General features: G+C 39.7%; 1 protein-coding gene across 1 annotated transcript in view; it reads right to left on the bottom strand.

Annotated features, from left to right (window-relative positions):
- Positions 1–915: 915 nt before the first annotated feature.
- GPR158 (G protein-coupled receptor 158) overlaps positions 916–17,949 on the bottom strand; it is a gene marked incomplete at its 3' end in the record, with an annotated part of 210,688 nt that continues 193,654 nt past the window's right edge. The window contains exons 8-11 of the mRNA XM_081996293.1: positions 9,524–9,662; positions 5,250–5,355; positions 3,153–3,299; positions 916–2,370 (exon numbers count right to left, since the gene is read on the bottom strand). Of these exons, the coding sequence (XP_081852419.1) occupies positions 916–2,370; positions 3,153–3,299; positions 5,250–5,355; positions 9,524–9,662 (1,847 nt within the window). The remainder of the gene's footprint in view (positions 2,371–3,152; positions 3,300–5,249; positions 5,356–9,523; positions 9,663–17,949) is intronic.

Genomic DNA, 17,949 nt, shown 5'->3' with positions numbered 1-17,949 from the left:
GTAACTTACTGCGTATAAAACCCCTGAATAACACAGTATCAAACTATAAATTTAAATAACGGAGATTAAACAAAAAAAATCACTATATAAATGACAGGAAAGGAAAAAAAAATCTCCAAAGCCCAAATGAATTTCCCAATATGAATTACGGCTTCCATAGCCAGTGAAAGATTACTGCAATTCTATATATAAACAAAAAAGTCTACAGCAGCTTTTTTAACTTGCAATTAGAAGAAAGTATCTGCAGATTGCATAAATGTGTTGTTGTGTCACATAATATCAAAGTTATTTGCAAAAATTATACAATCTGGAATGCTTTAATATGAGACACAACAATGTACTTAAACACATAGTAATAAGAAAATGAGAGCAATCATTATATAAAATGTATTTTTGGGATGCATTGAGTTAGCAGTGCTATCTAGATTAAATACATAACGTGAAAAGTCGTCATTTTAATAAGCTGCTCATTGATACCCCTTTTTGCCATCAGGACATTTTCTGTGCCCTACTTCTGCTGGATCTTTAAAGTTCCATGGGCAAATTAAAGCCAGTCACGTCATTCAGACATAATTTGGTTAAGATCTACACTGTGCGTTTGTTACCACCATATATTTTTTCTTTTAAAGGAGAATTTATTTCACAAAGGCAGGTTTCTTTCATTGACACAGTAAAATCCTTGGAGCAGGGACCATATTCTGGGCACTGCTTATCACATTGTTGGCACTCAACAAATAAATAATAACAACATTAACGATAATTTACTTTGCTTAACTCCTATTTATTTGTAGTGCTGATTCCCTTGATTTAAGTGATGCTCCTTAGGCATTTTCAGATCCCTTTTGACCTAAGTCCCTCTGTCTTTCCCGTTGTCTTTCTTCTCAATGTTGCTACTCTCCTCAGTCCAAAAGCCTCTTATTTTCGAGGTGTTGCTGTTTTATTTGCACTTATAGCAGAGGTGTTAGATAAAGCTACACTTCTTTCTGCATTTGGTAAATCTGGTGTATCATATTCCCAAGGGCAGACTTCAGCTCGAGATGCTAAAGGTTGCTGTAAGTAACTACTTGGCTTATGGGAGTCAGATGAAAGCACATTTCCCTCAGAAGAGGCATTTTTTTTCTGTTCTGCCAATTTATTGAGGTTTTCCTTTGCTGCTGCTTTCTGGGGTAGCTCCTCCTGCTCCCCAGCACAGGTACTAGGTGCATATCTATTAACATTCTCACACTTCAGCCCAGGGGAGACCTGAGACTTGGAATTCGACTGTTTTTTCTCATTTTCAAAGACCTGCTGCTCTTGTGTCTCCAGAGTGGCTGCCTCCACCTTCTCTGAGCTCCTTTGATTTGACTGTTCATACCCTTCAGGTGTCTTCGGCTTATGATGAGACTTCCCCTTTGGCTGGGAAGAGTGGTTCTTCTCTGGCTCTGAGGAAGCAATAGACACATGTTTTTGAACTTTAGAGTCAGAAGGCACAGAACCAGGAGTTTGGTCATATATCTCCCAAGGACAAACTTCTCCTATGTCAAAATTGTCCTTGTACAGAGACTTACCTGTGCCTGTATCTGGATTTGCAGGTGTTTGACTAACCCTTTGCTGTTTCATAATTCCAGATTTATGGGTTTTCTTTGTTTCCTCAGAGTGGGTAGAGTTCTTCTGGTGGGAATCCTTATGCTCCCCTTTATCGGAGGCTGAGTGCTTTTTACTGGCCTCCTTACCCTTCAGCTGAGATTTATGAGTTTTAGTACTTTCTTCTAGACTTTGTGTTTTACCCGTCAGTCCCAGAGTCTTTTCCTTGGCACTGGCAATAACACTGAGGGATTTCTGTAACACAGATGTTCTTGGATGCAGAGGCTTCTTATCGGCACTTAAGTTATGTGCACTTACTGATTTGCACACCAAAGGGACTGATTCAGTGGAGACAGCTTCAACTTTTTCTGGAGCATTTTTGGTTAATTTGTTACCATTCAAGGAATCCAGAAGCGAATTCTCAGCAGCTATAACTTCTGCGCTTTCTGTAGTTAAGCTGTTTGGTTCTTCTGTTTGATCCCTAACATGATCATAAGTGCTGTGGGACTTTTTTAATGAAAAGACTCTGTTTTTCAAGGTCTCTTCTTTTGGCTTTGCAGAACTCGTGGAATCCTGTGGGTTTTTTCTTAGGGTGGCCGTGTTCTTCACAGCACTGTACTCCATCAGGTCCTTCTCATCCTTGGAGCACTGCCTGGTGACCGTCTCAGGGATTTCTGTAATACGTCGCATTATCGAGCGCCCCAAGCCCTTTTTAGAGCACCTTTTTTTCTGCAGATGTGGGTTATTAGCAATCATCTTTTTCCTTTTATAGATTTCAAGCTGGGCATAGAGTTTCTTCAACTCATCCTGCAAAGCAAAGTGAATGGCAAAAGTAGTATGTACAGAGCGAGTCCAGTCAAACAAGCACCCTGATGAATGCATTACACATTGCTCTAAAAATGGCATTAAACCTATTCCACTGTCTTTTCTAATTCTTGAATATGTTATTTCTCCACCAACTTGAATCTCATTTTTTCCCACTTTAAAAATAAGTTCAACCCTCCTGCACAAACATGGTACCTTCCACAGCTATGCATCATACAGCATGCACAATTCATATACATTCATGCTGTATGTTCCAGATTTCACAGTGCTGTGGTGTATGCTTTCCTGGTGAATTCTGTATCTGTTCTTTATTCTGGGAACATAAGCCCCTTTATCATGTATGATAGGAATAAAGGGTTGGTTTTTTTGTTAATCATGTGTTTTTAAAATTTTATGTTATATAGTTATGTATAGTTATGTATAAGTTACATACAAATGACTAACCACACTGACATCAAATCCTGTTTGCAGGAGATAATTCAAAGAGCCTATGTAAACTGTTAAACAGTTCTTGCTGTGGATGGGTCCTCCTCTTTAGTCTCCAGTATGACTTTTACTACAACTAGTAATGCAGCTTCTCTTCTCACTAGTGAATATTTTCCATGAGATTTTACATGGCCTGATACCACAATCATTGAGAGACCTAAGTTGGCCTGTTTCAGCTGATATCTGAAAAAAAGGTCAAATGGATGCAATATAGAGTTTACTCATTAAAAAAAACGTTGTTCTTGAAATTAAATGCTATTTAAATGAGTTATATATACCCGAATATCTTCAGGATCCAAACTATGTTCACTCCATGCTGAATTGATACTGCTGTTCAAATAGGATCCAGATCGACCCATATCAAGCTCATCTTCATAAGCTTCTGTAGCTATATCATCTCTTGGGTTATTGCTTGAATGTGAAAACTGCAATAAGTATTCATAAGAAAGATGTTGCCATCAGTGCAAAAGTTTACTTCAACATCATTGTAAGAGTTTATATCAACAGTTTTATGGCACAATGATCCTTCTATGGATTTAATGTGATTTTCTGAACGCAAAATACTAGCTACAAGCATCATTGGCATAAGTGGTGTCCTATAGAATATCAGTATTGTATGGAAGGAACTCTTATTAATGATGGCTTAACTTAATAAATCTTAGATATTTGCATAAGGAGAAAAAACCCACTTATTTTGGTGCTTATTTGAACCTCTTTAAATTGCATTTAAATTAAGTATGGAAATAGACTTTCAGCCAGTATTTCCAATTGGGCTGTCAAAACTATAAGACTGTATTTTATATTCCATACTGTTGAATAACCCTGCAGAAAGCAATTCTCCCATTTTAGATCCTAACCCTGAAAAGGAAGAGATGAGGTGGCAAAAAAAAAGAGGGAAAAAAAAGAAGGAAACACATAAAAAAGCAGACAAGTTTATCTCTCTCCTAAGTTTTAGCAAATGCTCAGATCAAGAGTTGGAGAGAAGTTGTTGGCTATTTATTTATTCATATTGATTCACTCATCTGTAGTTACTAATGTCCACACAGTCATCTGGCTTTAGAACTTTATGAATGGAACTAAACCTTGCAAATCTTCTCTTAATACCCTGAATTCTTTGTTGTGCTGGAAGAAAAGCCTGTGCAGTCTTACACAGATAATAAGCTAAAAATAGAAATGTTGATCAGTAGTCATGAGTCAGCTTCAGAAAGATTAACAAATTTTCTAGGTTAGTCTAGACGGACATCTTTGAAGATATGCAATAAAGTATATGAATATAAAATAGAAAATAGTAAGATCACTGCTAAAGACCAGAAAATTAATTTAAAATAAAGCAAGGTTATTCAGTATTAAGGCTGCATCAACGTGTCCTCTTATTATGACTGTTTAATGTATGTACACTTGACAGTTATCAGCATAGCCTGTTCTGACACACAGGCAGAGACAGGAATAGCACCTTCATTAACCTGAAAGTTGTATCAGCTTGAACTGCTCAGTGTCCTTCCTTCATAAGTAGCTTTCACCTTTACTGTTCTCTGACTCTTGACTTCTTGATTAATATTATTGGTCATTTCAAAAGCCATTATAAAATCCTTGGCTCTGCTGGGGTACTGTCTAAGAAGAAAGCTCCATTCAAACCCTGTGGACTGCTGCCAGGGACAGGTGGAGCTGCCGGCGGTTCTCCTGCCCCCGGCGAGACTGAGATATTGTCGCTTCGCTCCCAGAGCCTGATGGGAGGCATGCCGCAGTGCTCCGTGCTCTGCCTCTTCTCTTCCCTGCCTCCTCTCGTCCTCCACCTTCTCGTGTCCCACACACACTTATCTGCTTACCCAGCACTGTTCCTGGCTCCGTATCATGGACCATGTCTGTCCTGGTACCCAGCATCTGTCCGTCCCAGGTTCTGACTCACAAAGGGTTCTCCTTTTTCAGCCTGTAACAACTGCCCGGTTTAAATCCCAACCTCTCTAACTCACGGCTAGTCCAAGCTCCTCATTCCAGTTTTATTTAGCAGTCTATCCTAGTCTTTCTATCCCCTCACCTAAACTCTTTGTCTGATCTTAGCTTACTCTGGCAGCAGCATGGTCACCCAAACACCTGAAATAAGCATTGTTAGGCAGGATTCTTTCCTTCCTGTATTAATCACATCAAAATTCTAAGTACTTTAAACCCCTGGAATTTTGAAAGCTGAAAGAAAGAATCCTTGAAAATGTATAGGAGTTTAAAAAAACCCCAAAAAACAGCTTTTTAGGTAACACAGCCAAATTTTACATCTTCCTTTTCTATCAGTTGCTCGCTAATTTTATATAGCACTACTTCTGCATGACAACATTTATCTTCCTCGGTCTCGGCAAAAGAAAAGAGACAGGAGACTCAAGTACCTTAGGGATCAGAAGTAGCCCAACAGTGACTGTCACAGTCAAGTGTGTGTGTGCAAAGAACAGCATCAGCATCCAGTCAGACTGAAGTCTTGAAGCAAGAATGAATCTGAAAATAGAATTCAGGGTTGCAATTCATTGCCTTTACTCGAGTGCATTAGATTTAACGTTTTTAATATTCCTTAGGATTCTTTTCATTGAAAGGCTAAACACAACTGGTTTTGTTCTGTACTGCTTTCATACAGACTAAAAGTTACATCATGCTTTACTTTTATATACCACAATTTCAAAACAACTCAGAAAAAAACCCAACCAACAAAACAAACTAAAACAAACTATAAAAAGAAACAACAGACCTTAAAGGACATTGCTTATTCCATCATTCTCACTCTATTTAGCTGGTTTTTTGAATGGTTTATATTGTCACAGCTTCATTGACCTGAACTGAGTTATGGTAGTTTACAAACATTGAGGGTCTGAACGGATGATTTTAGGTTATGTAGGCACATGTACTATGATAAATTGCAGTGCACTTCATAAACACAGGATGCCCATAGATCACAGCTACAGAGTGCGGCTGATAAGCCATGAAAGAGAGAACGGAACTGAAATGCATTTTAGCAGGGAGCAGAGAAATGGTCTTGATTGCAGGACTGCCCAGCTCAGTACCGCAGGCCCCAAGAGCCTTGGGAACGCTAGGAAATGGGTGGCTGAACCGAACCTCCCAAACGAAGCCATTCCTTGCTGAGCTTTCTAAAATGGTGGTAGAACAAGCGCCGTAGTTAAAGTTAGCTGGAGCATGCTTGGCTTATCTGCTTTAGTGAGCTCCCAAGGACAGAAATGGTAAGCGGTGCAATGGATGAGTGGATGTACCACTGGCTTGTAATTTGCAGGTTTAAAAAAATCATTCAGATGATAGAAATGACATTTGCAACGTATCCAAGTCCACATTTTGCAGAAGCTTTTGTTAACAGAAATATTCTGGCATGAAACACTGGCTTATATGCCATAATAATACAGTCATGATTTCTTGTTTAATACTTTATAAATGAAATGTTTCATGAACACAAGAAAATATTATAATTATTTCTTAGAGAGATGCTGCTGTTGAGGTGTGCAGGGATATGAGGAGGCTCAGGTCTGAGGTTTAGCTAACTGAACACAACATGAGAACTTCTGAAAATGACATGACAAACTGCTGGATATAACAAATAACAGAGCGAAAAGTGAACAAAGACTGCAAACAGTGTTGTGAGGGATGGCGAGATTTCACAGGTGGCTGAAGGGGAGATGGCCAAACCTCATAGGTTTGTGAAGGGAGCATTGAGGGCCTTTGGGGGAGTAGAACTTGCAAGGTCAGCGGTACCAATGTAACCATATGAGTAACAGACTATAAGGCTGTGATTACCTAGCTAATGGTATCAGAAACACCAAATTTGAGTACAGATGTAGCAAAACTGTGACCAACAGCAAAAAAGTAATGAGGTTGTTTATTTGGGAAAAGACAAGGACAGAGACAGAGAGAGGCTAAAATGGAGGGGGAAGAACAAACATGGAAAGAAGGGGGGATAAAAGGGGTTCATGACATGTAAGCAAGTTGCCACCGAATGAGCTCTGTACCCAATCACTGCAATATCTTCTATCTTTTCATTAAATCCTTCACTTAATGTCTGTGTGATCTCACTCTCTACACTGTGCATGTGTGTATGTGCAATTCATGAGCAAACTTCAGGCTGGCCTTGCCAGCATGTGGGAGACCCGCATCTGTAAAGACCCAAGGTCTCAGCCTGTGACTGGGTAGGGGAGCCCAAACTCAAAAGTCGATATTAGATTGTCTTAAGAACCGTGCTTGTATTTGAAGGACCTGTGAATGTAGCGTGCTTGTGAACCTACACAGGGTGCACATTTCATTAGTGGACAGGATCAGCTGCAGAGGAGGAACAGGACCAGGCTATATGTGTTGGACCTGCGCTGGTCCATGTGGCCAGCCATGCGTTGTGGTGTGTCCGTGCCTGTGGTGGATGTGCTCAGTCTCGTTGGGCCTTCAAACAGAAACAGCAGCAGCCACATCCATCAGACAGAGACAGGAGAAAGCTTCCAGGTCCTGATGCCCACCAGATCTCGCTAACCCTTAATAGCTCCACTCCTCAAATTCTGTGAAGGCTTTTTGCTTGTTTTATGCATGAAACCTTGACTGATTAAGGTATCCACACCACATTCCTGAGAGCAAAATAGCATTTGTAGTAGCCATTCAGACCTAGCAGGGGTTTCTAATTGAATGAGATTTTCTCCATATGATTTTTTTATTCCTCAGTAATACAAGAGGAATGCAGGAATTTAATGCTATGCTGATCTGAAGATAATCAAGAATCCTGTTTCTGAAATGGGAATGTTACTTTCTAAGGAAAACAAAATGCAAACAGTTCAAGGTTTGATTTAGTGCTCACATCAATCTAATATGAGCTTTGGGAGTTTTCAGGCTGGATGGCTGCCTTGTAATAGTAGGTGTTCTTCAAGACTCCAGTGCTTTCGGCTTTATGACAACTCAGATATGTCATATAAATCTGAGTCTTACATTTCCGCACTCTCCGTTACATCCAGAACTTGGTGGGGAAGACAGAAGCAAAAAAAAAAGTATGAAAATGTGAACTTCAAAGAGACTGGATAGGACTTGTGTATACAATTCCTATGCATAAACAGAATATGATATTTCTTCAACAAACCAGCACATATTGGACAGAGGGCAAAGAATCAATGCAAAATGTATGTTTTCTTTTAAAAAGAAAGAAGAACAAAATCAGCAGACCTGGGGCTGAAGGAACAAGATCCTCAATAGGATAAATTGAAAGACCTAAAACTTCTGTGTCTCCTTTATAAGGGATGTATTAAAATACCACATTTTCCCCCTCTCTTTAATTCAAGATTACTTTCATCCTGTTCTATTATTAAAAGCCCACATAATAGCTCTCCTAATGCACTGAACTGTATTTTCTAACATAGCCCAAAAAATGGTTTAGGAACATTCATTAACGGGGGAAAATTTTGACTGAGAAGCTGTCCTATTGGTTTTAATCAATTAAATAATCAATTGTAACTGAATTTTATCTCTATCAGGAATTAAAAGAAAAATGATGCCATTAAATATAGATTTTATGCATTATTTTTGCAGTTATTTGTTAGGGAGTAAAGAAGATGATTTTGAGAGTATGTGGATGTTGAGATATGGGGTTAGGAGAAGCTGAGGGAAACAAAAAGTTGCAAGCCTGAGAAGTGCACTGAACTTCTAACAAAAATAAGGGAAAAGAGCACCTAGAAGGAATAGAGATCAAAGATTTGCTTTGCTGATGTTTTACTCAGAAACAATTATGCCTCATGGAAGCAAACACTAAGAAAGCAGAGAGAAATGTGAGTTCCAAGACAGACCAAAGAATAGAGAAGAGCATTTGAAGACTGTCAATAGAATGATGTAAAAAACCAAAAAAATCTTATTAGAGAAGGTCTGGCAGGAGGCAAAAGAAGGCGTGAGAATGTCATAAGAAAGTCATAAGAATCTCTTACAGGATGAGATGAAATTCATGTTATCTTGCTATTTTGAATTTTCTAGGACCAATTCATTTTTACAGCGTACTCTGTAGGAAAGGCATATACGGTAATTTTCATGGAGCTCTGGCAAAGACCCTGATTTGTTACTACTCTAATAATTTACAAATATGAAATGTAGAGCTCATTATAAACTTTATAAGAAACATGCTTTATATTACAGTTACAGCATCATATGCATAACAATTTTTAATGCCAGCATATAAAACATTATGCTTCATGCACAAACCAGTACAATTACCTTAACGTACATTCAGACCTAGCATTGCACCTTGCACCATGCACCTTGTCAATCTGTTACACAACAGAAAAAGCTCATATAAACCAACATTCTTACCTGCTGTTTTTCTAGGGATACAAACCAGTGAGCAGTATGTAGATGACTGAAGACAGACAGTAGTTTTGCTACATCTAAGTTATTACATATACTGAATTTTGATCCAAGAACATATCTGCTAGGTATACTGAAAAAAACCCTAATTATACAATTAAGAAGTTGATTGTACATTTTCTTGAATGCTATGGGAACAGTTTTAAGTTTAGTAAACACTTAATTTGCAGAATTAAATATTTATGAGACTTCCCATTATGCATCCTATCCCATTCACCCATTTTAAGTTGCACCATATGAAACCTGAAAGATAAATAGTTAATTACTAGATCTACAGATCACTTGCCTAATTGTATGGAATATAGCAGAGATAATGAGCTCATTGTGAACTGCAACAGCCATATAACGTGGCTCATGAAATGCTGATGGGACTGTCCGCACTGCATAGCAGAGATAAACACCCCACAAGAGGAATAAAAATTCAGCTGTGAGAAGAACAAAAAGAAATAATTTGCAATTAGTTTTATAGATTAAAAAGGAAGGAAATCTGAAGTACTATAGTATCTTGAGTATGTGTGAGTATCTATGCAAAGACAATATACGTTCATACATGTATATATGTACACACATAGGCATTCAAACTCTTTCAGAGAACGTCTCTGTACATGATACATTTGATTTTAATTTTACACACTTCTTTTTTCTAGATCAGGAACCTTTGCATTCATGGTGTTTCAGTTTTTCAACTGACAAACTTTAAGACAATGTCTAATAATGTCTCGCTTGCTTTTCAAACCGGTACTACAGAAGTTTGACATCACTTAAAATAACAAGTATTTTTACTTGTACCTCTGGTCCTTGTTATAGAGGTGGATACCAGTGCTACTACTAGACCACAAGCTTTTTAAGACAACGGCTTCACTTCAAAGGTTTATAACTCAGATATAAAAATGTGTTTTGGCTTAAAAAAACCTCCTCTGTTCATGATAGTTAATTCTGCTAGTGCCCATAATATGATGAGACATTTCTGAGGGTCTAATGTAATTTTAACAAGTGACGTGTTTCTCTGTTAGGAGAAAAATGAGTGAAGGAAGAAAGGAGGAGTAAAGGGTCAGGATGAGCTTAAACTATCCTGTTAGAGCTAACTCATCCGCACTCAGCAGTACTCTGACTTCAGTTTCCAGTGGACAGTCTGCTGTGACATCATCTTGATTTTGATACCAATGAAATTATTTCATACCCATCTTGAAAAAAAACTCCCCTTCCAGAAGAAAACCCACAGCTCGGCCATCTAGCTATGAGTAGAGCTGGTGCCTGTCCATCTTGCTGGGCAGTCAGGGTTGATGACAGCTGGACGTGTTTGAGTGTTATCCAGCAATGTGCAGTTCCATGTTAGACCCTTGCAATACTGGCCCTGTTTCATACTTTTTTTTTGCCAATACATGTTATTATACTGTAACTAGAACTGGCGAGCGGTGACATCACCCTATGGCAGTCATCAGCAAATCATTACCAGCCTGGTTTGGGTAAGGACACAAATGCTTGTGAACCCTGCCACTAGCCACAGATTGAAATAAAATATCTGCACTGGATATCTCATGAGAACAGGTCCTCTGGTTCCTCCACTTTTAATAATCCACAACCTCTGTAAATTACTGATATTATATTGTTATAGCATTTTGAAACTTGTAATTCTGCTATGAATCTCAGTTAAAATCAGTAAGACACAAGTCTGGACAAAATGAAAATTAATTCAGTTACATAGATACCTCTGTGCTCTGATAAGAGTTCAGTTTGGACTCTGAATAACACTTTGCATGTTTCTTACTTTTATCGCAAATAGATGGCCTAGCTTTATGGCAACCATTGTTATTAAAACATATCCTACATAAACCTGGCGGTTTGACCAGTCACATAAAAACAACATCTGAAAAGGCATAATCCAAGCACGCTGCTATTTTTGTATTCTTCCTCACCAAAATCCCCAAAATAAACCTTTTGACTAAATAATAGTTTGACTTGGGACCTTACTGAGTGTCAAAATGAAAAAAGCATGGTATGAATCTTCTGAGACTATGTGTCCCAGCCTGGTTTTGAGCTCGACAAAACCACCTACACAGGTATGTCTTTCCCACCCCCCCCATACATTCACCATTGGGCAAACGGGCTGCTGCTTCCATTGCATTCCTAGATAATTAACTATGCTACCAGTGAAGCCTATTACTCTGGTTACTTAAAAACACCTACACAGGAATGACCTTCTCATTCCTGAAGTCTTCTCTGTGCAAGTGGAATACAAATTTTGCTTCAATGAATTAAGATTAAAGGCTTCTGCTAAACGTTAGCAGTTTCAGTTTTTCTCTTTAAGTACACTTGCCTCGGCATATGACGAATCACGGCACTGAAATGTATTGCTCTTCAAAGCACTGTAATTTATTGCTATAATAACTCAATATTGATTTAGGAGAAATTGAAAAGGAAAAAATGATTAGAATTAGGTTGCTAAAGTCAGATCACTGTATCGCTGTATTCGGTGATGAGTTGTGTCCCTCAGGGTTCTGTATTCAGACCAGCACTCTTTAATATCTTCATCAAGGATGCAGACAGTGGGATCGAGGGAACCCTCAGCAAATTTGCAGATGACACCAAGCTGAGTGGTGTAGTTGACACACCTGAGGGTTGTGATGCCGTCCAGAGGGACCTGGGCAAGGTCAAGGAATGGGCCTGTGTGAACCTCATGAGGTTCAACAAGGCCAAGTGCAGGATCTTGCAACTGGGTCAGCTGCTATCAACACAGGCTGGGGGATGAAGGGGTCGAGCGCAGCCCTGCTGAGAAGGACTTGGGGGCACTGGTGGATGAAAAGCTGAACAAGAGCTGGCTATGTGCGCTCACAGCCCAGAAGGCCAACCCTATTCTGGGCTGCATCCAAAGAAGTGTGACCAGCACATCAAGGGAGGGGATTCTGCCCCTCTACTGCACTCTGGAGAGACCCAACCTGGAGTCCTGCATCCAGCTCTGGAGCCCTCAGCACAGGAAAGACAGGGACCTGTTGGAATGGGTCCAGAGGAGGCTACAAAAATGACCAGAGGGATGGAACATCTCTCCTGTGAGGACAGGCTGAGAGAGTTGGTGTTGTTCAGCCTGGAGAAGAGAAGGCTCCAGGGAGACCTTATTGCAGCCTTCTAGTACTTCAAGGGGCTTACAAGAAAGATGGGGACACACTTTTTAGCAGGGCCTGTTGCGACAGGACAAGGGGTAATGGTTTTAAACTAAAAGAGGGTAGATTTAGACTAGATCTAAGGAAGAAATTTTTCACCCTGAGGGTGGTGAAACTGGGCAACTGTCACAGGTTGCCCCGAGAGGTGGTAGATGCCCCATCCCTGGAGACATTCCAGGTCAGCTTGGACGAGGCTCTGAGCAACCTGATCTTGTTGAAGATGTCCCTGCTCATTGCAAGGGAGGTTTGACTAGATGATCTTAAAGGTGCCTTCCAATCCCAACTATTCTATGATTGTATGATCTTACTCTCCTATGTTCTATGAAAACTGTTCTTATTAAAACAGTTCAGCAGGTATTCCCTAGACCATGCCAGAGAGCCTACTTCCTCTCATTTTGCCTTTCATCCAAAGTCCCCCTGCAGTAAAAAACCCCAATATTAGCAGCAGAAATGCATAGATGAGCTAACTGTGAAATAACAGTCATACTCCACAAAACTGCCCATGGCCCATTCTTCCTTCTCTTCCTCAACTGAAGTGAGAAGAGCCCCAAGTCTCTTACTGATCAAAAATATCAGTTACAAGTGCTAACAGAGGCTGAGAGTTTGAAAAAGTTTGGCTTTTAAAGGGATGAAAATACACATATAAATCTCCATGTACTGAAGGTGTTCCTACTTAAACTAAAGAGTGTGGGCCAAATTTTGCTTATTTATAGCAGAAAAAAAACCTGCTCTAAGTTTGAAGATTTAAAATAATTTTTTTTTTTATACAGATTTGCATACAGGTATCTCAGAGAGCAAATGAAAGTGAAAAAGCCACACCTCCATAATAAAAACCAATTTCAATGAGCTGGGCTAATTAGGAATGAAGATAGCATTTGATCTCCAGATCTGATTAACTCTGAAAATTTCAGAGTTTTCAGTTTCATAATCATAGTTACAAGGAGTTCCTAAGACAACAAGAGGAGATTTCGAAGTATTAATATACTGGAGCTTGCAGTAGTTTGCACCATTTAATGCATAATGCTTTTATAAAAGCTTTACATTTAGAGCAGAGTTGGCATTTCTGTCTGCAGATAATAATTAGCGTGACATCTGGTATGCAACACAAATAGGGAATAGCTTTTAAAACACAAGGTAAAATAACAGAGTTTCTACACTTGCTAAGCCCCATGTTACAATAATTTCATTAGCAGTAACAAACAAAACAGACTGATAGAAAACCAATTTATTATCTAAACCACTAATTACACAGCTTAAATGTATCATGTAGAAGCTGTGCTTGACGGGGAAAATCAAGTTCATATAATTAGCTACAGACTATTAGTGCCATTTGTAACAAAAATCTGAAGGTATTACAAAATTTTTCTGTATTGTCTTTCTATATGGCCTTTTTGATTTTTCAATATAGAATAAGGTGACATATTAATGTATTTATTACACTAATAAAAAACACAGATGTAACGCACTTCAGATAGGTAGGTAAATATAATGGAGCACCTCCAGCCACCATGCAGCAAGGTTCTTATGTACCACTCATCTCTGAGGTCTTATTAGTTCTGTCTACGGCACACTAGCGACTGTTTTGTGCCAAATATCTTCAATGATTAAAACCTGTGAGATGCAATATGAAATTTCTATTTGGCTTACTCAATAATTTTCCACTAAAGGCCTGGTGTAGAAGAGTGACCTCCTGACCACTAAAGGAATATCTTAGCATATTGCAAAGCTGCCAAGACCAAACTCACAAAGCTCAAAACACATGATCTTGTTCCTTTGAGTATGATTTATCATAAAGCTTATAAATTAGCCCATTTTACATATTAAGCACAAGAACAAAAAAATACCTTCTTTTCCCCTTCTGAAAAATGATGCAAATTCCTAGGAAAGAGAGCTGTCAACAGCTATCTGGACAGAAAATGTGAAGCCAAAAAATAAAGCATAAACAAGCTCTGAAAAATCTTGCAGTAGCTACTCTACAACTGTCCAAACCAGGCACTCAGACTTCAAGTGCAAATCTCTGACAGATGAGAGAGTAAGAAAAGGCACAATTGCTTCAAAGGCATAAATTGATGTAGATATGAATGGAAGGTAAGAGATGAAAATGTAATGTGATGTCAATGTCATGTGCACAAATGAGTTAATCTTTAAATATCTCTCTTTCTAGTCATTACCTATTTCTTATCCACATAACCTTTTATCTGGTCTTTGCACTATCTAATCAACCTGCTTAGTTATATTCTTTCATGTTTAAAATACATGGTTGTTCCTTTTGTTTGCAATGGTCATCATGTTTTTAGAAAATGAAGCATTTTGGAGCACTTGATCATCCAATACACTGGACCGGACTCATGCCTGATGCCACCGGCCTGTTACAACTAAGAGTGCACCATGTCTGCTCACTTGTGATTTGTTTAGACTATTGCTCATATTCTGCATCTTTTGATAACGACGGACAATGATATATGTTTACAGTTTGTGATATGTATCTGCTCTATAGAAAAGGACAGAGTTGGGGTTGGTATTATCAACTTAATCAAACTTCTTCAGAAGATCTCGGTTAATATCACAGAATCACAGAACGGTAGGGGTTGGAAGAGATCTCTGAAGATCATCTGGTCCAACCCCCCTGCCTAGGGCAGGCTGCACAGGAATGTGTCCACTCGGGTTTTGGAGGTGTCCAGAGAAGGAGTCTCCACAAGCTCTCTGGGCAGCCCGTTCCAGTGCTCCGTCACCCAGTAAAGAAGTTTTTCCTCATGTTGAAGTGGAACTTCCTGTGCTGCAGTTTATGTTCTATGCTGCATATATTTACTAGGTTTTGCTAAACATGCAGCTGTCTGTGTTGCAAATTCATCTTTCATATTTAAAGCCAGTGCAAGGCAAAGCCGTGTCCAGGGACAGTCTCTGTGACATTTTCTTTCTTTAGCCAAGTTGTATCACGCCTTGCACAGCACAGTGAATGCAGACTGACCCGCTCGCGCCTGTTCAGCCCCCAGCACAAGTAAATTCCCACGTTAACCCATATCCTCTCTCATTGCCTGCTCTGCAGATGTCCGAACTTCGCCTGACTGCACAGAACTGCAGAGCAAGATATGATGAACTGAAAGCAGTGAGCAAAGTAATTTTCTTCTCTTTCAAGATTTGGAAAAGTTATCAAGAGCCCCCTTACATTTGAGTACGTATGGGAAGAGAGCACCCACAGATGACAAATGGAGTAAAGGCAGTAAGGATATGACTTCAGGACAGGTAAGAAAAAACAGATTCAGAAAAGCAAAGATCACACAAGGAAACATGAAAAACCAAGAAATGTGAAGCTGGATTTTTGAACATGGCTTACTCAACAAATCTTAGAGGCCTTAGGAAAGTATTTCATCCTTACTTCTACAGCTTTGCTGTCTCCAAGCATTGAACAGTACTAAAATTAAAATAACACATATGCAGCCTTATCTTGCTCTCTTTTGCATATATAATCTTCAGTTAACTATATAATGTCTTAAAAGACCAGACTCATTTAATGCATGTGACAGGGCAATTCCAGAGATAAGTCAAGGTTGGCTAATGAAGAAAGCTCTGTAATTTGTTGCAAATGACATTTAGCTGTCTAGTGAATGAGAGAAAAAGACTACAGGGGAAAAAAGCTGGTCTTGTGCACATGCACAACTGAATTGTAACTTTGTCTGTACCTCAAGCTCCTGTGCAGACGAAAAAGGTCCCCACTCAAGCCAGGCTTTGCAGAGATGATCACAGAGAGCGTTTCACTTGCTATTTGGGTGCCAACCTAGGCATTTTTGCTGCAATTTGCAGCAGAACTAAGCACACAGTAGCCAGTGAGACCATACATAACATGTTATATATAGATTTGACTAAGCTCTGTAACTGAGCCAAAGGCATTGCAAAATGGGCACCCAGATTAAATGGGCCATATAACCCTAATCTTATTGTGCCTCAGGTCTGGCTGTGTAAAATGGGCATAATGCCACCCTGCCACTGCAAGATGACAGTGGAAATAAATTTACCCATATTTGTGAAGAGCTTAAATCCTAAACTGTGAGTTTCCTTCCTGCCATGGTCAGGAAAGGAAAGTGAGTAATTTTAGGCTGTCCTGGTTGCTTCTCAGCCCTCCTACACTGCCGGAAATGCCTTTCTCTTGTGCTTCTTCAGGCCGGTCTCTTGGTGGAGATGGCTGTGGGTTAGAACTGCTGAAAGGAGCTCCCTGGAACCAGGATATCCATCCCTGTGCTCGCTTGCACTCTGCTGTACAAAAGCTACCTGCAAAAAGAAGACACCCCTGAAGGATTAAAGCCCATTTTCATGACTCTGTATGATGTTCTATGTCTGAACACAGCCACTTGCTTAAAAACAACGATCATAGGCCAAGAACAGGCCACTGCTCTCCAGAGATGGTGACGTGCTCTGTGTCTTTGCTTTATACTATTAAGGAAGAGCCCATTACAGTTGTGACTTGACTAAGTTCATTTGGTATTCTCAACTTTGCACTGTTGGCAAAACATTACTGTTCCAACAGTTACACCATTTCTTCCTCAGGTTTTGGAGACAAATTACTGATTACAACTCTACTTGCATCCATAACACAGCTACAGCAACTCATCTACTTCTCCATCATACTTCGCCAGACTAATGTCTACATTTTAAATCCCCTTTACTGAAACGAAGTGAGCTATAGATCAGGAATCACAGCTCTTTCATCTTTCATTCACTCAGGGTGCCGTCTGGAGCCAAGCACACACCATTTTAAAGAAGGAAAAAAACTGTGTCCTTGATTGCTCCCGTGTTGCCAGCCAGTGCTGTCTCTTTCTACCTTACTGTGTCCCATCTCCCACTTGGAAAGTTGCACCATGTCATAGGAGAAGTTTTTTTCTTTAGCTGAAAGGATTTTCATATATTTCAATGAACTGTGATTACATGTGTAAGTCTTTAGTGCTGAGTTATTCCTAGCAACTTGTAAATTATCAGAGGTTTATCTGTCTCTCTCACCATATCTCAGCGTCATTTTAATTAGCTAGGCACAGCAATACAGAGACCTATGTGTGGAGTAAGAACTAATGGTACCAAATCCTGACTTTTTTTAGTACCAGAATTTCCATGGTCTGTTGCTGTCCAAGGCTGAAAGAGGAGCAAGGGTCCGTGCCCCACACAGCCACAAGACTTCTGGGCAGGTCTCCTTGAAGTAATGCAAGGGACAAGCTGACGCACAGTCTGTGGGCCCCATGGCTTGAGGGGTGACCTAGAGATGGCTTTTGTTGGCAATGGAGACATATCCACTGACTTCAGTGTGAGCAACAGGCCTAGGAGTCCCACTGCATGAAACATAAGCCAGCGCTCAGATCTACAATCTCCAGGAACTCATTTCTGCACTTTTAGCCTTTATATTCATGCATTTTACTCCTTCTTCTACACAGACATGCTGTCCTGCCTCACTCATTCCATAGCCCACTGTTGTTATTAAAGCCAGCTGGCCACTCTTCTGTCTCCATGCGCCCCATCATCCCCTTCACTTGTGTGTGGATGAAAAAGGGAGAACACGATCAGAAAGATC

The sequence above is a fragment of the Phaethon aethereus genome, assembly GCF_964289735.1.
Source record: "Phaethon aethereus genome assembly, chromosome: 2".
Taxonomy (NCBI): Eukaryota; Metazoa; Chordata; class Aves; order Phaethontiformes; family Phaethontidae; genus Phaethon; species Phaethon aethereus.
This window is presented reverse-complemented; position numbering and strand designations above follow the sequence as displayed.